This window comes from Dama dama, chromosome 9 (assembly GCF_033118175.1).
Source record: "Dama dama isolate Ldn47 chromosome 9, ASM3311817v1, whole genome shotgun sequence".
In the NCBI taxonomy this organism is placed as follows: Eukaryota; Metazoa; Chordata; class Mammalia; order Artiodactyla; family Cervidae; genus Dama; species Dama dama.
The window spans coordinates 11,095,862-11,115,992 of record NC_083689.1 but is presented as its reverse complement, the minus strand read 5'-3'; the positions used below and the strand labels follow the sequence as shown (position 1 = coordinate 11,115,992).

At 50.7% G+C, this 20,131-nt stretch overlaps 1 protein-coding gene across 8 annotated transcripts in view; it reads right to left on the bottom strand.

The window, feature by feature from the left end:
- EPS15L1 (epidermal growth factor receptor pathway substrate 15 like 1) overlaps positions 1–20,131 on the bottom strand; it is a 106,077-nt gene that overhangs the window by 55,645 nt on the left and 30,301 nt on the right. For 7 of the 8 annotated variants that reach the window (XM_061149959.1, XM_061149960.1, XM_061149964.1 and 4 more), the window contains exons 7-12: positions 14,925–15,050; positions 11,137–11,196; positions 7,686–7,919; positions 3,568–3,725; positions 1,716–1,872; positions 1,347–1,432 (exon numbers count right to left, since the gene is read on the bottom strand). In XM_061149959.1, coding sequence (XP_061005942.1) covers positions 1,347–1,432; positions 1,716–1,872; positions 3,568–3,725; positions 7,686–7,919; positions 11,137–11,196; positions 14,925–15,050 — 821 coding nt within the window. The remainder of the gene's footprint in view (positions 1–1,346; positions 1,433–1,715; positions 1,873–3,567; positions 3,726–7,685; positions 7,920–11,136; positions 11,197–14,924; positions 15,051–20,131) is intronic. The other variant, XM_061149962.1, reaches the window with a different exon arrangement.

Genomic DNA, 20,131 nt, shown 5'->3' with positions numbered 1-20,131 from the left:
GCACTCGCTCTCGACAACAAGGCCTCTTCGGGGTCACTGGGTCAGACATGAAACAACCGTGAGCTTGCATATTCGTTCCTCCAAGTCTAAGGACCACCTAACAATACAACGTCCCCTTCAGGTCCATTATGACTGGGTCCTGTCTCCAGGGGAGAGGCACATTTTCACCACGCTGCTAGGCAACAGGCCTGAAGGTCACTCTCGAGGCCACCCAGGCCCGGCTTCCTGCACACGCTTGCTCTACACACACCTGCCTCTCACCTTCACAGGGAAATGCTCCAGGCTGCCCGAGGCTACACAGCTGTGCAGAGGCTCTCCTGGCCTGACTCAGACACCAAGACCCCAACCCTCACGTTACAGGGTCCCCTCCCCCCTCTATCTGCGGTCCTGATTAACAGCCTCACCCCGGCTCTAAGAAACTGGGCCTCCATCCTCACAGACCCTCTCTGCCTTGCCAGGCTGCCTGTGCTGACCTCTGGTTTGGAAATACGGCCCTGGGGGAGCCGGGGACAGAACAGGAGCCGTGTCCTGGGCTGACACGAAGCGGAGAATCTGGCTTCAGGAGCAGCCAAGGCTGAGCTGAGTGGCCAGCCAGGCGCCCACCCGACTGGTCTCCCACGCCTCCTGGTCCACCTCTGCCTCTCAGAGCTCTGCCTCGCTCAGCGTGCAGACCGCCCAGGGGCGCCCGCTGTAAGCAGGGTCTCACTTGCTCCGGCAAAGGGACACCGTTTCCACTTTCGGCCCAGACACACTCCCTTCTGGTGGATGGCAGGGTGCCCTTGGTCCTTCCACTGGCTAAGCCCCACTCCCCGGCCCTCGGAAGTGATGAGAGCCCACCCCCCACCCCCCACCCCCAGAATTAGCTGGTAAGACGATGCTGCTGTACAGAAGACCACAGGGCACACGGCAAGTAGAAGTCTGCTTTCAGCCACACGCTGAGAATACAGACACACCCGCCAAAGCCCTTCTTTACGGGTGGGCGCTGGGAGTGAAGGTGGAAACCTGGACCCAAGGCCTCTCACAGAGTTCAGTGGTTCCTCCTAAGTCACAGGCTCGCTACCTGAGGCTAGCTGCTTTACATGTTTGGATGTTACAATGCCTTCCTGCAGAGGGGATGGGGTGCCCTCAGTGCTGGAGACCCCACAGCCCACACTGGCTCCCACTGAGGAGGTCAGGACTTGAGCTCATTAAGTCAACTCAGGAACTTGGGAGAATCTGTCCCTTAGCTCCTGCTAAGCAAACTCGTGATGGCCAAGTTGAGAGGTAGTCCACAATCCTCTGCTGCTTGCAATGTTAACCTGGGGAAACAGGCTGGAATCGGAGGGGAAGGGGACATTTTAGCATACCTCTGTAACTGGGTGATCTCCTGACTGATGTCATCAAGTTCCTTTACACCGGTAAACTCCCCCGATCCAAGAGTGCTTGAACTATCCTGGAACCAAATTCAGACACAGAATTACAAACTGGCAAGATGACCTCATAAGACAGCAGGGGCAACAGGTCTTGGAATGAGGTGTAAAATCCTTCATCTCCAGCCCCCAACCTGGAAACAATCTGGGCAGTCCAGACACACCCTGCGGGCCCCGGCGAAGGCTGGGCAGACCGCCAGCACCCGCCTGCTCGGTGGGCTGCCGGCGCCACCTGGTGGCGGGCTGAGGGGAGCGCCGCGAACGCTAGGGGAATGAATGGGAATGAACGGGCCTGCGGCTACTCACCGGGATGGGAGTGCCTCTCTCCGAGGGCGGCACCATGTCCGGCGAGAGGACTTGAGGGGGGTCGATGCCTTTACTGACCTTCTGCTGAATGAAATACATAGCTAACGCGAACTGGTCTTTGCTTAACTTCCCCGTTTGCCTCGTATCGGCCAGGGCCCTGGGAGAGACACGGCAACGCTGATTACACACCACAAGCACCAGCATCAGTTCTGAGTAAGAGGAACCCACACTTCTGAAAAGCGGACCACGACGGTAACTGAAAACACCAGAGCACAGCCGCGCCTCCTTTTCACTGAGAGCGGCCCTGCCACGGCAGCCCCCAGCCCAGGCGCCAAGGCAGCAGGGCGCGCCTCTGGGCCGGAGAACCGCCTCGGGCCCACACACTGACCACCAGGGCCGGGAGAGAGCCCACTGAGTGTCTCCACCAAAGGCTGGTTTACAGACATCTTTGTTCTCGCTTCCACTCAAGGGCAGGACAGGAAAGCTTGAACCACAACTATTTCTCCCGGTGCACCTGGCGAGGGCCAGTCTGCAGCGCACCCAGCCCACAGTGGCTCTCAACCTGCAGTCTCGTCTCTCCGGCCCGCTCCGCTTCCCAGTCACTGAAGGCGCAGGGGCTCCGGCCCACACGTTGGGGCTGCTCTGTCCGAGTCCACTCAGGCAGCGTCGCTCTGCTTGTCCTGACAGGCTCCCTGGGCACTTGCAGGGGACAGGCCCACATCCTTGTGTGGTCCCTGCGATCCTTCCTGGCATATTATCTCCACTTTAGTCTCATCCCCCTCCCCTGCCCCCAGCCACCCCAGACTGTCCTTCCACCGCACCGATGGTTAGTCTAGAGCTCGCTCTTCTGGTCCCCGGCCTTCACTCTCTGTCATCCCTTCCACGGGCCCTCCTTTAATCCGAGTATATCTGTGATTTCGTTGTGTCATTTATGGGTCGGCCCTTACAGGTCGAGATCCATGTTATAAATTACCTTCCTTTACATGATGATCGGGCCGTGACTTGAATCCCGCTCACAGGCACTTCAGCACCCAAGGCGCAGGCCGCCCGAGTCGTCACCAGGAGCTGGGCCTCCCCCGGTGACTGACTGGGAGGCACGCGCTCCCTGAGGAGGCACAGTCCGTTTTCTCGGCTGGGGGCCTCGCCTCACAATGCGGCCATCTCTCAGTTATTGCGAAGGACAGTTATTTCCCCCAGTCCCTCCAGTGAATGTTACAGCTCTGCCGGGAAGGCTTCACTGCTCAAGCTGCATGGGAACTCTCTGACAGCTCCCAGGTAAAGCCCTCTAAGGGAGGGCTCGCCCCCGGAGAAGACAGCTGGGAAGTGGTTGCCACCGCCGGCCATCGCAAGGCCGTGAAGACTGTCCTGCCGGCCCAGGAGGGAACGGCCGCGGAGATGGCCCCCTGACCGGTCCTGAGGTGCAGGCTGGAGCCTCCCTCTCCCCACCCCCACGTCACTGGCCTTCACGAGGCACGGCCTCTCAAGGATGTCGCCACAGCCCTGAGGCCCAGGGTGGCCCTGCTGGAGCCTTCGGCGTCCTCACTGCACACAGCACCCCCAAGGGGCCAGGATCGAGCACCTGCAGCTCCACTGGCTGTGCTGAAAGCTGCAGGACCACCAGCAAGAACTGCCCTGGCCATTCATATCGCCTCTGAGCTCCCCAGGGGGACAAAACAGGAAGCCTTCCCACTGGAGGAGACTATGTGGACACGCATAGAATACAGGGAATGGGCCCTCACACTCGGCCCCGACAGCCGCCCGCTCCAGCCTTGTCCACACACAGAAAACCTCACTGGGAGGGTCAGTGAGGCCCCCAGTGCTAAGGAGCAGAGGTTCATCAGTCCGCCCTTACCATATGTGTGCTAGAAGGTTCTGGGTGAGGCCCGAGTGCATGAAGATCTCCTTCACCTCCTGGCCGCTCACATAGCCGTCCAAGTCCAGGTCGGTCTTCAGGAAAATCTCGTCAAATCGCATCTTGTCCGCCACTGGCACCACCCAGTTTACTGTTGGCTGAAAGGGTATTTCAGAAGTTAGTCAAGCTTTGGGACTTCCCTGGTGGCTTGGTGGTAAAGAATCCGCCTGCCAATGCAGGAGACATGGGTTCAATCCCTGGTTCGGGAAGACCCCAGGTGACATGGAGCAGCTAAGCCTTTGTGCCACAACTATTGAGCCCGTGCTTGAGGGCCCAGGAATCGCAACGACTGAAGCCCTAGAGCCTGTGCTCCACGACCAGAGAAACCACTGCAATGAGAAGTCTGCGCATTACAGCCCTGCTCTCCACGAGAGAAAAGCCTGAGTGCAGCGACGCAGACCATGAGCAGCCAAAAATAAACTTTCATTTTTAAAAACATCCTCAGGCTTTTTATCACCTACAGGTATCACACTATTAAAGTCTTCTCATGCTCATTTCAGCAAAATACCCTCTGTGAGATGAACGGGCAGACAGGATCTCTGGTCTGTAGATGGGAAAACTGAGGCTCGGAAAGGTGAATGCTGACTCGGTCAGTCTCACCCGATGGCCCGTCTGTGCCTCTTGCAACCCCATGACAGCGCCCTGAACCTTTGTCCCGAGAGAAAGGTGAAGACCCAGCAGGTCTATCTGCCAACAGCCCGCCCACCCCCGCTGCCTGGGACACAAGGGAAAGCCGGTAACCCCTGCCGGGGGGAGGCTTCACATGCACCCGAGAGGACCCTCCTGATCACTGGTTCTGGAAGGCCTGGCCCCCCGTCTTCCACCTGCAGGTGCTCTCTGCTGCCGCAGGGCCAGCCTCACGGCCTGCAGCTGCAGACCCTGAACTCCCTGAGACACAGCAGACCCCCTGGGCGGCGTCAGCACACACAAGGCACTGCCACGCAGGGAGTGGGGCTGATGTGCAAGCTGCGCCCGTGGGAGGATGGGCCCCCAGAGTCCACAGTGCTGGTGCGGGAGCCCGGGCTTCGGAGGAGCCCTGCTGCGGCAGACGCAGCTGAGAGCCCGGCAAGGTGTTGTGACTTCAGTGGTCGGTCACCCAGCACCCGTGTGATCCCTCCTCACACCACCTGCTCAAGTCCTACACAAGGAGGGCAGATGCCAGGGTCCACCAGGGCCAGGGCAGGGCTCCCCTGGTGCCTCAGTGGTGAAGAGTCCGTCTACCAATGCAGGAGACATGGGGTTGGGGCCCTGTAACTGGCCCTCTGGGGGCCCAGGTAGGGCTTTGCTCGCCTAGGGATGAGGAAAGTAGCAGGGACTGGGTCGGGGGGCGGCATGGAGTTTGTGGGTCCACAGAGATGCCTGCTCTCATATACGTGATTCCTCAAGCTGCCCCTATTCCTGGGGAAGGGGACACACACACCCCCACCTCTGACCTCCAACCGTAGCCAGCAGTACACCATCTAGTTGTGGGGAGGCAGGGGGGGAGGTCAGCAGCAGCATGCTCCTGGGACCCGGAGACAGCGGTCAAACCACCGGGGAGGGGGGCTGCCCCCATCAGGAACCTCAGCCCCACTTGCTCCCTTGTCAGTAAAACACACCACACACAGCCTAACCTATGGTACTTAAGAACTCTTGGCAAGAATTCTGCAGACTCAAGGTCTTGGGTCTGGGACTTCCCTGGTGGTACAGTGAAAAGGAATCCACCCGCCAATGCAGGGGACACAGGTTGGATCCCTGATCCGGGAAGATCCCACCTGCTGTGGATCAAGCAGAGCTGGTGCACCCAGAGCCCACACTCCCCGGCAGGAGCAGCCACCACACGAAGGAGCCTGAGCACCGCAGTGAAGAGCAGCAGCTGCTCACTGCGCCCAGAGGAAGCCATGTGCACCAACAAAGACAGCACAGCCACAGATAAGCAAAGTAACTTTTAAAAGGTGTTGGGTCTTGGAAAATAGCAGCTTGTGTAAGTCTAAGTCACTGGGCCCAGCCCCACCTCTCTGAGTCCAGCTCACCATCTCCCGACTCACCCTGTCCCAGCCTTCTTCCTGTTTCAAGGACGCAGGGAATGTCCCCACTTCAGAGCCGGGCCAGGCGCTAGTCCTTGGGTGGCTTCTGATCGTTCAGGGGTCAGCTCAGATGTCACCGCAGCAGGGGCCTTCCAGCTGGCACCACCTGCAGGAGGGCGACCCTTCCTCACCCTGACACTTCCAGGCCAGGCCAAGTTCTGCTTTCTCAGGATTGCTGGAGCTTCCTCAGTTTACCGATGTAAGCTAAGCTTATCATCTGAAGCTTAGTTTATCGTCTGTCTCCCCCGAGGGCAGCCCCAGAAAGTACTGGGCACAGCTGGTGGGCTGGGAAACGTGCCTGGGCCAGGCCAGCTGCGACTGCCCTTCAGCGAGAGCCACACACAACTCACCAGTCGGAGGCCATGCCTCTCCAACGGGCTCCTAGGACTAAGCCTCCTCCTCCCTCTCTGATACCTTTTTTTTTTCAACTCCAAGATACGTGAGCTCCTTGAGCCTCCTAAGTTGAAAACCGAGCTTTAAAGATGTCACGATCACTGGAACTCCCCTGGTAGTCCACTGGCTAGGAATCCACCTGCCAACGCAGGGAACAAGGGCTCCATCCCTAGTCCAGGACGATCCCACATGCCCTGGAGCAACTAAGCCCGTGCACTGCAACTACTGAAGCCTACGTGCCCGAGCGCCTGTGCACAAGAGGGGCCACCACAATGAGAAGCCTGCTCACCGCACGGAGTAGCCCCACTTGTCGCAACCAGAGTCAGTTCATGTGCAGCAACGACGACCCAGTGCAGCCAAAAATAAATAAGACTGGGGTTTTTTTTCGAATGTCACTATCAAGAGACCTCACTGTCTTCTTACACGTTTCTCATTTTCATCATATTGCAAACATGCATGTGGTGCTGGCTGGTCTTGTCACAATTCATTGCCTTTGAAACCACAAGTGAGGCAGAGATGGATCTCCTGTTCTTGCACGTTTCAGACAATGTCAAAGGTGCCTTTTCATAAAAAGCCCCTTACGATGCTGCCACAGTGAGAAGCATCTTTTTTGACAAATAAGGTGCTATCATGTGGAGAGGTGGAGCCCCTCCTGTTTTCCTAACATGAGGCGGATGCCTCCCTCCATCATCTGATTACTCAACATGTATTTACTGAGCATCAAAGCACCAGAGATTCTTCTCGACGCTGACATTATAATCAGGAACTAACTCTGCCTTCACAAAGCTAACAGCAGAGGGCTGGGGATGAGGGGGGACTTGAACAGATGATACATAATTAACTGCGGACCAGGCCAGGTGTGCAAGATCTAGAAAGCAAGTAGAGGGTCAGCAGTAGTCACACCAGGCTTTCCAGACAAGTGACCTGTGAGCAGAGGCTTTGCGATGCCGGGTGCCTCGGTGTGCAATCTGGGGCCTGCCTGGGGTAGGAGGGGCGGAGGATAAGCAGAGAGCCCCAAGTTGGGAGCGTGCTCAGCGTGTTTGGGGAAAGGTGGTGTTAAGTGAAGTGAAGTCTAAGTGAAGGAGAAAGTCAATTCTGCAGCCCTGCTGCTATGGGCTGAATGTCTGTGACCCCCTCAATTCATACACAAGCCCTCATCCCCAGTGTGATGGTGTCAGGAGTGGTGGGGGGCCCTCCGGGAGGTGACTAACTCGTGAGAACAGGGCCCTCATGAATAGGATTAGTGTGCCCTTGTAAGAGGGACCTCAGAGAGCTTCAGTTGTGTGACGACACAGCGAGAGGACAGCCATCTGTGGACCAGGAAGTGGCCCCGACAAAAACCGCGTCTGCTGGCACCATGATCTTGCACTTTTGCTTCCAGAAGTGAGAAGTAAATCTGTTGTTTAGAAGTCGCCCAGTTTATGGCATTGTCACAGCAGCCAGATGGCCTAAGACATGTGCTATAAAGATGTGATTTAATCCCAGACTTTACCCCTCTCGGGCCACAAATGACTCACTCCTGAGCGACCTCTTTCTGGGACTCTACGCAGCAGCGCCAACAGCTGCTCTGAGGCGTGGCCAGCACGCAGAGGGCTGTACCTGTGCTTGCTTGATGCTGTGCTTGGGAGACAAGCTTCCAGTGCTGTTGAGGCTGCTGACGCTGCCGTGGGAAGGCGTGGAGCGGAGGCTGTCTTTTGGTGGGGGGCTGGCGGGCAGGACAGGCACGGCACCCGCGAACATTGTCTTCTTCCTCTTGGAGGGCGGGATGAGGGATGGGGGCAGGACGGAGGGCACAGGCTCCTTCTCAAGGGCTCGGTACACCAAGTGCATGGCCTGTGAGGACAAAAGAAAACATCTGGGGCACGAGGCCCAGGGCCAGAGCAGGTGGAGGGCAGCTCTTCCAGTGGCTCAGGGATGCCATGAAGACGGCTCTTTCTGAGGCTGCTTCCAAACGGAACCAGTGAAAATAAAACTTCTGATGAGCTATGCCACCAATGCATGATTTTCCAAGACATTGATTCAATCAAACAACACTGAAATGAGTAAAAAAAGAGGGAATTCACTGGTGGTCCAGTGTTAAGAACTCCACAGTCCCACTGCTGGGGGCCTGGGTTTGATCTCTGGTCAGAGAACTAGATCCTGCCTGCCACAACTAAGACCTGGGGCAGTCAAATATATTTGAAAAAAAAGAAATATAAAAATAAAGCATGAGGGGCTTGGGGATTAGTGTTTAATGGGGACAGGGCTTTAGTTTTGCCAGGTCAAAAAGCTCTGACGATGGATGGCAGTGATGGCTGCACAGCCACATGAATGCATTAAACCCCCAAACCTAAAAGCGGCTATGATGATACATTGTGTTACATGTATTCTACCATAAACTAAAGAATAATAATGGTCAGCGAAAAGAACAGGATGATAGAGAAACACAGGAAATGCTCAAAGAAGTTGATGTGTGTAGGGGGAAAAAATCACAACTGAGTAGTGTGGGGTGTAAGGAATTATGAATGGAATCACATGAGAAATTTGTAATTTTCTTGGAAAATGTTTAAATTTAATCTAGAATTTTAAAATTTCAAAGGCTTTATACCACAGTATAGTAAGATAGTAATAAGCTTTAACTCATTTGTATGTTGTAAAATTTCATCTTAAATACATTTAAAATTCCTAAAACAGAAGATGGATATGGCTGTATTTCGTTGTTTTTCTATTACTTAGGAATTCCCAGATTATTCAGCAATTTTTTTTTTTTGCTCGAAGTTAATCATGTGTGTGCTTTTTAGTCACTCAACCACGTCCAACTCTTTGCAACCCCACGGACTGTAGCCCGCCAGGTTCCTCTGTCCATGGGGCTTCTCCAGGCAAGAATACTAAAGTGGGTTGCCATGCCCTCCTCCAGAGGACCTTCCCAACCGAGGGATCAAACTCAGGTCTCCCTCACGACGGACAGATTCTTTACCATCTGAGCCACCAGGGAAGCCCTGAACTTAATTACTATTTATTAAAGCACTGTCCTTAACTATAAGGGGCTACTTTATTCTATTTTCGTTTGACATTTAATGGAATGAGATGAGTGAATAAATGTCATAAAACAGAGAGAAAGATCAAAGATGCGAATGAGGAGAAGGGAAGAGAGAAAGAAAAAGAGGGGACGAAATGACACTGGCCCAGGGTGGGGAGAGGGGGCCAGGCAAAGTCAGCCCAGCAGGCAGCTGGGAGAAGTGGGTGGGGAGCTGCAGGGGTGTGGAGGAAGGGCAGCTGCATAGGAAGGCAGCCCACGGGACCTAAGAGCCCCCAACTACACAGCGATCTAGCACTGCTGCTAAAGGAGAAGAGGGCAGGAGTGTCAGGGATCTGGCATGGACAGAAGCCGACACGGAAGCGTTGCGACACCCGGTGGTCATGTGTATACACACCCCTGCTTCCCAGCTCTGTCTGCTGAAAGGGCCAGAGGAAGCCGTGGCATCCCAGGGGTCACTGAGCACTCCAGAGCCCAGACCGTGGTCTCTTAATACCCTTCTCCACTATAAGGAACTGGGGGTCCTGCAGAAATGGCTGATAATGGAGCTGAGAGAATGCGTACACAGCAAGAGCCGGGAACATCGCATCATGCAAGGAGCTGGGCTGCAAGGAGCTCTCACCGGGCAAAATAAACATGCGGGTAAAGGATTCTAAACCACAGAACAGAGAACAGGAGACACGTCCCTAAGTGCACTGTGATGTGAACAAATCCCTCGCAGTAGAGCGTGAGCTAGAAAATGTACAAGGAAGGACAGAACCAGAAAATCCTCACGAGGCAGCTCTCAGAAACCTGAGCGATTGGGGTGAGACTCCTGGGAGGATGCGACAGCTAGCAGGTGAGAGGTGCAAGGGTACAGGGTGTTCACATGTCATCTCTCATGGAAGACAGAGCACAAAGGAAAACAGTAACTGCGGAGGGAATCCCGAAGCCTCCTCCTGACCTCGGTCAGGGTGACATCAAGGTAGAAGACGCGTAATAAGACATCACACGTCCTATCGATGGCCTGTGCCCTGCGGAGAACAAGTACAAGCGCCGGATCATCAAGAGGAAACAGCAGACAACCCCTCACCAAGGGACACTCTAAAACCGCTGGCCCTAAAATGTCCACAAGACCACGAGACAGGAAGACAGTTGCGGGAGCTGACCTAGATTACAAGAAACAGGACTAGACACACGAAGCTGGAGTCTCCTTCACTATAAACGACATTTTGGGGAACAACTGGCCAAATGTGAATGATATCCTTAGATCAGACAACAGATTAATAAAATAATACACATAATATATATACACGTGTATATCTACAAAGCATATATGGTATAACCTATAATAACAGATACTACAATAAATTACACAATGTCAATGCCAATTTGCTGATCTTGAATTAGGCGGTGGTAACATAAGAGAACCCTCTGGCTTGGGGATATACACACTGAAGTATTTCAAGATGAAAAGGCCCATGTCTAAAACTCTAAAATGGTTCAAAGGAAAAATCAAAGTGTGTGTGTATATGCCTGTATACCTTCATATGCAAATGAGAGGAGAGAGGGGGGCAAGGAGTGGAAGAGAGGGAGGGAGAAAGAAAGTCACTGTAGTAAAATGGCAACACTGGGAATCTGAGCGAAGATGCAAAACAATTCTGTCAAATTAAACCTAAATTATTTAAAAATAAACATTTTTAAAAAAAATTAAACAAGAGGAATCTCTTGGTGGCCCAGCAGTTAAAGATGCTGCTTTTCCAATGCAGAGGGCACAGGTTCCATCCCTGGTGGGATAACAAAGATCCCACATGCCATAAGGCATGGACAAATAAATAAAGAAACAAAGAAGAAAAAAAAAAATATCCAGGGTGGGAGGGAGGGAATATATGTACACATACAGCTGCTTCACTTCATTGTATGGCAGAAACTAACATAATATTGCAAAGCAACTATACTCCAATAAAAAAAGAAGGAAAAAAGTCCAGAAATCCCCACACGAGTGGCATGTCCCCACCCTCAGGAGGCGGGGAAAGAGTCTCGGCAGGGACCTACCACTGCAAACTCATCTCTGTCCAGGTGCCCGTCCTTGTCGATGTCGCTGAGGTCCCAGACCTGCAAGGGAAGAGTAGCAAGGCTTAGTGGGGGACGGCACCTGGGCTTCCCGCAGGCAGGAAGGGCCTGTGTGGTGGCAGGCACGCCCACCAGAACTCACATTCTGACTGCACACCCAGGTTAAGACAAGGAAATCAAAGTGCATTTAAAAACCAGTCTTTAGGTTCTCTGAAAATCCATCATCCGATGAAGCGTTATCAATTCCAAGATCCTTTCCACCATATTTCCACCATTTTCACTAACAGATGACCATGATTATAATGACGTCTAATCTGGTTTTTAGTCTTTGGTTTTAGTACAGTTGCTGCTCTGAACACAAGCCTGCCCCCCTACGCATGTGCACACGCACGCACGCGCGCACACATATACCCACCCACCCACCCTATCCCCATCACGGCTGGGGAGGGCCATGGGCATGCACTTGGATAGGACTATGGGATCTTGCCTCCTCTCCCCTATCAGTGGATGGTGAGAAAGAGGCCACAAACTATGCCAGGTCAACCTAGCACCCAAGAAGACAAGGCAGGCACAGATCAAATGCCATGCGCTAGGTTTTCCAAAGTACAATCAAGGCACGAGCTTCCTGACCTAGGTGAGCCATCCAGGACCAGTAGGGGGGCCGACCTGACGCAGACACCAGTGCCCAGAGCCAGGCAAGGGGCCAGGGTCCATCCATGATGCTATGGATGCTAGTACCTGACCCCCAGTCAACCACTAGCTGCTTCAGCCCAGGGCTGCTTGTCATGTGTAGGCCCTCCTCTTTACCTCCTGCTGCTGTGTCCTTGGCCTGGGCCACTCCATCACTCCACAGACGCCAGAGCTTCAGCTGGCCGCCCTGCCTCTAGTCCTGACCCCAGGGCAACCCCAGGATGTGCCCTAGAATGCACTCTCACCCCACTTCACCCCACCGACAGCATTCAGACCCTGCCCCTCTGCCTGGCACAGGGAGCCCTGTGCCCTGAGCTGGTCTCCACAACCCAGCCCATCCTCCTGGGACTCCACCTTGACCTCTAGGGACCTCAAACTGATCACAGTCGCCTCAAGCACATGGATGCCCTTTTAAGTGTCTGGCACTGGGTTGAGTGCTTCACGTCCATGGTCTCAACTGAGGAAGCAGCAGCTCAGGAAGAGTAACATTCCCCAAAATACAGCACACAGAGGTGTTCCTGGCTCCACAGTCCTACCCCACCCTGGCACCACTGATGTTTGGGGCCAGATCATCTCTGTGGAGGCCACCCTGTGCACGGTAGGATACCGAGCAGCATCCCTGGCCTCTGCCCACCTGCGATCCGTAGCACACAACCCAGGTGGGACAACCAAGAATGTCTCCAGACACTGCTCAACATCCCCCGTGGGTGGAGCTGCCTGGTGAGAACGCCAGCCCTCCTCGGCATGCTAGGCGGCCTCTGCGCACGCCATCATGCACCCGGCCTTCTCAACCCATCATCAGCCCCTGTTCCATCCCTCTGGAGGCTGTAACCCAGGGCCATCTCCTCTAGGCAGCCTTCCCTGCCTGCCCTGAGCCCCTCTGCTCAGGGGGGTCAGGTACCTCCCCTTCTACTGTCCCCACCAAGCAGAACTGTGATTACCAAGGAGGCAGTGGTGGGGCGCGGGAGCACCAGGGAAAAGCAAGGGCTGTGGGACCACCAGGACCTCATTCCCTTCTCCATGAAACCCTGTGCGAATGACTGCCCATGCTCAAGGCCCCCATTTTGTCATATGGAAAAGGGAGGACCTCCCTGGTGGTACAGTGGTTAAGACTCTGTGCTCCCAGTGAAGGGGGTACTGGTTCGGGGCACTGGTTCAAGACCCGGTTAGGGAAGATCCCACATGCTGTATCTCAAAAAAATAAGAAAGAAAACAAAAGTGACACCATCCATAATACCATCCATAACAAAGTAGTTACAAGTTACTCAGTGACTTCATTCCTGCAAAGCCCTAGAACTAGGTCTGGCACATACTAAGCCCTCGATAAATAAATACTAGGATCTTAACTATTACTTACTTATTTGACCTCCAAGGACTGTATCTATTAATAATTCTCTCCCCCTCTTCCCAGTGCTCAGCACAAGGCTGACCCAGAGCAGACTCCAAAAAAAGATTCTAAATGACTAAATGGATACCCAATGTGTGGGTGCAGGGGGGCACAGATGAATGAGTGTGCAGAGATGCATGGATGGATGCCTGAGTGCACCGATATGCGCATGCACAGACGGGTGGGTGTGTGGACGTGGAGGTGTGCACGCATGGACGGGTGGGTGTGTGGACGTGGAGGTGTGCACGCATGGACGGGTGGGTGTGTGGACGTGGAGGTGTGCACGCATGGACGGGTGGGTGTGTGGACGTGGAGGTGTGCACGCACAGGTAAACGGGTGCACATGTGGGTTGGTGTCTGGAAGGAGGGAGAGAGTGAGAGAAGAGCAGAGAAGTGACCCCTGTGGACAAGACCTGGTGCCAGGGGAGAAGCTCTGCAGAACCCGCCCTTCCAAGCTGCAGCTCCCCTTCTAATAAGGCACACCCCACTTCTGTGGTCTCCTTGCCTTGCGCGTGACTTGGCTCTACGACACTATCGCAGCCACTGTCAGGTACCGTGAAGAACTGCCACGTAAAGGCACACGCCATGCAGGAGCAGGCCACCCCATCCTGCCTCATAAAGACCACTGGGGTCACCATGGGTCCCCCTCGCAGTCTCCATCTACACCACACCACGACCAAGACGACACGGGGATCTGTGAGAGCCCCTTTCTTAGTGGCCTCATTTCCAAACAAAGTCCTATCTGGGTGCTATAAAAAGGGCCAGAATCTGCAAATGTGCAACTCAAACAGGGACGTTACTAGCTGAATCCTAGTGGGCAGGAATCTGCCCCTTTCCCCACGGTTCTACCAAATGTCATGAGCTTGACCCCCAGGTGTGGCCTAGGGCAGCAGGGACCTTGCTCTGTCCTCCTGCTCTAGGTCTGCACCTGTCACATCAGCAGTTCCATCCAGAGGACAACATCCATCCACCTTGATCCAGAGCGGCACAGAGACAGCCACTGCAGAACTCGGCTATGTGCACAGGGCAGACGTGAGGGGCCATAACCAAACCTCATCAGAAGGAAAACAGTCAGGTTTTGAGAGCTGTATCTAAAAAAACTTGTAGGGACTTCCCTGGTGATCCAGTGGCTAAGATTCCGTGCTTCCACTGCAGAGGGCATAGGTTTGATTCCTGGTTGGGGGATGAAGATCCCGCATGCCGTGCAGTGTGGCCAAAAAATAAAATTTTAAATACTTGTGTTTAATAGGAACAAAACTGAGGCTTTAAAATAAAGGGGAGGGGGCGTGAAGAATGCATAAAATTTTATCTAAACTTGCAGCAGAACTGAAACTATCTTTACCTTAGGTTCACAGGGAGTGAAAAAAATTAAAAATAGAAAGGAAATACAGACATATATGACCATACTCTTCCCCTAGAGGTCTGGGTTCAAGTCCAGCTTGGCCTGTCCTCAGCCCTGGGCAGCGAGAGCACCTCTGAGGTCGCCACCCCATGTGTGCTGGGGAACCTCTGTGAGCTGCACTCTGTGAGGCCCCGAGCCAGCCCAAATGCAGTGACTACTACATCCACGTCAGCTCCCATGAAAACTGATGGTGCACAGCTGTGCTGTGAGGCCTTGAAGTGTCAGGGGAGGTAGCAGGGTGGTGTACCAACTGGATTCAGCAGTAGAGCCCTGTGCGAGAGAACCACTTACCCTGCCCAGGACATCAAGAGGCAGCTTTGAGTTCATGAGGACTGGCTTGACTTTGTCTCCAGACAGCAAACCACTGACAGGTAAGAGGCTTTCAAAAATTCCATCAAACTTTGCCTTTTCTTCTACCTAGTTGAAAAGAAACAGCCTGAGTGAGGGAAAAAGTATGAGTGTCCAAAATGAGCCCTGACCTTAAAGCTGACTGAAAGTGGGCAAGGATCCAGCATGGGCTCACCTAAGAGCATGGGACAGTCTTCCTGCACTTCCAAAGTCAAGTCTAGGCAGAAGGATACAGTCCTCGAGTGACTACGGATATGATGGCAAAGGTCAACAGAGGAGAGAGGGGCCTAGCAGACTATAGTTCATGGAGTCACAAGAGTCGGACATGACTTAGTGACTAAACAACAACAAAAACAGCCCAAGGCAATCCAGAGATTCAATCCCTATCAAAATACCACTGGCATTGTTCATAGAGGAGAACAAGTAATTTTAAAATTTGTATGGAAATGCAAAAGACTTCAAATAGCCAAAACAGTCTTGAGAAAAAAGGCAGAGCTGGAAATATCAAGCTCCCTAACTTCAGACTATACTACATAGCTACAGTAATCAAAACAGTATACTACTGGTTCAAAAACAGACACAAAGATAAAAGGAACACAACAGAGAGCCCAGAAGTAAAGCCATACACTTATGCTCAATTAGTCTAGGACAAATGAGGCAAAAACATACGCTGGAGAAACGACAGTCCATTCAGTAAGTGGTGCTGGGGAAACTGGGCAGGTACATGTCAAAGAATGAAACCAGAACACTGTCTTACACCACATACAAAAATATGCATACAAAAAAAAAAGTGGATCAAAGACCTAAATGTAAGACCAGAAAACCCAAAACATAGGCACAACACTCTTTGATATAAATCGTGGCGATACTTCTTTAGATCTGTCTCCTAAAGCAAACAAAAGCAAAAACAAAAACAAAGAAATGGAACCTAATTAAAAGTTTTTGCACAGCACAGAAAACCATCAACAAAACGAGAAGGCAGAGAGACGAGATGGCGGAGGAGCAGGTGGAAATGGAGTACATCTCTCTCCACAGACACATCAGGAGTGCATCTTCAGATGCAGAAGATCTTGCAGAGAACAGCTGAGTACGGGTAGGAGTCCCTGACCACCAGAAAGGACCACATGGACTCAAGACCGAACACCTCCCAACTGCCAGTAGCGCCCAGTGCAGGACGCCGCACCCAAATAGGAGCAAGGTAAGAACACAAACCCAGTCATCAGCAGACAGGCTTCCCCCAGACACCCCGAAACACACCCTGTCACCTGCTCCCACCAGAACACAAGCACAAGCCCCTCCCGACACAAAGCCTACATAGGCCACCAGACCAACCTCACTCGCCGAGGGCAGAGACCAAAACTGAGAGGAAATATGACCCTCTGACCGCAGGAAAGGAGACCTCACACACAGTAAGCTAGACAAAACGAAAAGATGAGCAACGCTGTGCAAATGGAGTGAGGTAAAAACTCACAGGACAAAATAAAAGGGAATAGGTTCCGAAAAAGAATCCAGAGCAACGTTAGCAGAGATGGTCCAAAATCTCAAAGACAGAACGGGGAAGACGAGAGAGTCATTTAACACACTGAGCAAGGGCCTAGAGAGGTCTAAAGAGAAAACAAACAGTGACGAACAACACAACTACTGAAATTAAAAACACTCTAGAAGGAATCAATAGGAGAATAACTGAGGCAGAAGAATGGTAAGTGAGGTGGAAGACAGAATGGTGGAAATAACCACTAAAGAGCAGAATAAAGAAAAAAACAATGAAAAAAAACTGAGGACAGTCTCAGAGACCTCTGAAACAGTATCAAATGCACCAATATTCAAATTATAGAGGTCCTAGGAGAAGAAGAGAAAAAGAAAGTGTCAGAGAAAATTTTTGGAAAGATTATAGTTGAAAACTTCCCCAACACAGGAAAGGAATAGGAAAGTCCACCAAATCCAAGAAACACAGAGAGTCCCATACAGGATAAACCGAAGGAGAAATACACTGAGACATTTATTAATCAAACTAACAAAAATCAGACACAAAAGAAAAGTATGAAAAGCAGTAAGTAATATACTTGGTGCTTTGGGAAACCTCATATGATTAACAGCTGACCTTTAAGGAGAAACTCTGCAGGCCAGAAGGGAGTGGCAGGATACATTTTAGGTAATAAAAGGGAAAAATCTACAACCAGGATTACTCTACACAGCAAGGATCTCATTCAAAATTGACAGAGATCAAAAGCTTTAATGGCAAGCAGAAGTAAAGGAATTCAGTAGCACCAAACAAGCCTTACAACAAACGCTAAAGGGACTTCTATAAAACAGGAAACACAAGAGAAGGAAAAGACCTACAAAAACAAACCCAAAACAATAAAATGCTAATAGGAACACACGTATCAATAATTTCTTAAAATATAAACTGATTAAACACTCCAACCAAAGACACCAACTGGCTGAACGGATACAAAAACAAGACCCATATATATGCTGTCTACAAGACACCCACTTCAGACCTAGAGACACATACAGACAGAAAATGAGAGGATCGGAAAAGATATTCCATGCAAATGGAAATCAAAAGAAAGCCAGAGCAGTAATTCTCATTATCAGACAAAACAGACCTTAAAATAAACAATATTACAAGAGATAAGGACACTACATAATGATCATGGGATCGATCCAAAAAGAAGACCTAACAACTGTAAATATTGACACAACCAACACAGGAGTGTGCTCAGTCGCTTCAGGCGTGTCCAGCTCTCTGTGACCCCATGCACTGTAGCCCACCAGGATCCTCAGTCCATGGAATTCTCTAGGCAAGAATACTGCAGTGACTTGCCCTTTTCTTCTCCAGAGGATCCTCCTGACCCAGGGATCAAACCTATGTCTCCTGCATTGCAGGCAGATTCTCCATCACTGAGCCACCAGGGAAGCCAAATACATAAGGCAAACACTAACAGACATAAAAAGGGAAATCAACAGTAACACCATAATAGTGGGTGATTTTTACACCCCACTTACACCAATGGACAGATTATCCACACAGAAAATTAATAAGAAAACACAACCCTTAAATGACACATTAGGCCAGATGGACCTAATTGATATCTTCAGGACATTTATCCAAACACAAAATACACTTTCTTCTCAAATGCCACAAACAACATTCTCCAAGATAGATCATATCTTGGGTCACAAATCAAGCCTTGGTAAATTTAAGAAAATTGAAGTTGTATCAAGCATCTTTTCTGTGACTACAACACTATGAGACTAGATATCAATTAGGGATATCTAGAGTCGGACACGACTGAAGCGACTTAGCAGCAGCAGCAGCAGGGGGCAAAAATGTAAAAAACACAAACACATGGAGATTAAGCAATATGCTTCTAAATAACCAACAGGTTATTGAAGAAGTCAAGGAGAAAATTTTTAAAATACCTAAAAAAAAGGTGACAAAACACGATGACTCAAAACCTATGGGATGCAACAAAAGCAGCTCTACAGGGAAGTTTAGAGCAATACAATTCAACCTCAAGAAACAAGAAAAACATCAAATAGACAACATTATCTTATACCTAAAGCAACTGGGAAAAGAACAAAAAACCCCCAAAGTTAGCAGAAGGAAATAAATCATTAAGATCAGAGCAGAAATAAATGAAAAAGAAATGGAGGAAACAATAGCAAAGATCAATAAAACTAAAAGCTGGTTCTTTGAGAAGATAAACAAAATTGACAAATTATCCAGAATCACCAAGAAAAAAAGGGGGAAGACTTAAAATCAATAAAATTAGAGATGAAAGGTAGCCTATGAATGGGAGAAGAGATTTGGAAATGATTTACCTGATAAGGGGTTAATATCTAAAAATATACAGAGAACTCATTCAACTCAGTATCAAAAACCAAACAACCTGATTAAACAATGGGCAGAGGATCTGAACAGACATGTTTCCAAAGAAGTATTACAGAGGGCCAACAGACACGTGAAAAGATGCTCAATGTCATCATCAGGGAAATGCAAACCAAAACCACAATGAGGTATCACTTCACACCTGTCAGAATGGCTATTGACAAAAAGACAACAAATAACAAATGTCAGTGTGAGTGTAGAAAAAACCTTGTGCACTGTTGGCAGGATTATAGAATGGTCCAGCCACTATCGGGAACAGGATGGAAGTTCCTCAAAACGTTAAACACAGGACAATCATACAACCCAGCAATTCCACTTCTGGGTATTTTTCCAAAGAAAATAAAAACCCTAATTGGAAAAGACGTGATCCCTATGTCCACTACATCATTATTTACAACAGCCAAGATACGGAAGCAACCCAAGGGTCCATCAATAAAAGACTGAAAAGAAGACTGTGGCAGAGGCTTCCCTGGGGGCCCAGTGGTAAAGAACCTGCTTGTCAAAGCAGGAGACACGGGTTTGATCCCTGATCCAGGAAGATCCCACACGCTGCAGAGCGACTAAGCCCACGCGCCACCACTGTTGTGCCTGTCTGTACTCTAGCGCCCAGGAGCCACAGCTACTGAGTCCACGGGCGGCAACAACAGGCCCGTGTGCCCTAGAGCTCACGCTCTGCACGAGAAAAGCCACCACAGTGAGAAGCCTGCACACCGCAACTAGAGGAACGCCCACGCAGCAATGAAGACCCAGCACAGTCAAAACTAAATACAATCATTTTTTTAAAGATGTGCTGTGTGTATATGTATACACACACATACATACATACTTACACACAATGGAATTATTACTCATTTAAAAAAAAAGAACTCTTGCCATTCATGACACCATGGATGGATCTAGGGGGTTTCATGCCAGATGAAAGAAAACAGAAAAAAAGGAATACCATATGATCTCACTTACATGCGGAAACTAGGAAACAAAAGGAAAACTCTCCTAGATACAAAGAAGAAACAATGTGGTTCCCAGAGGGGAGCGGGTGGAAGGTTGGGCAAATACCTGAAGGAAAGTAAAGGGTACACACTTCAAGGTACAAAACAAATAAGCCAGGGGATGCAATACACAGCATAAGGAATAAGGTCAGCAACACTGTAGCAACTTTATACATAGAAGATGCTTACTAGGCTTACCATGGTGATCATCTCATCAACATATGCAAATGTCAAATCGCTATGAAAACTAACACAGACTGAAGCTA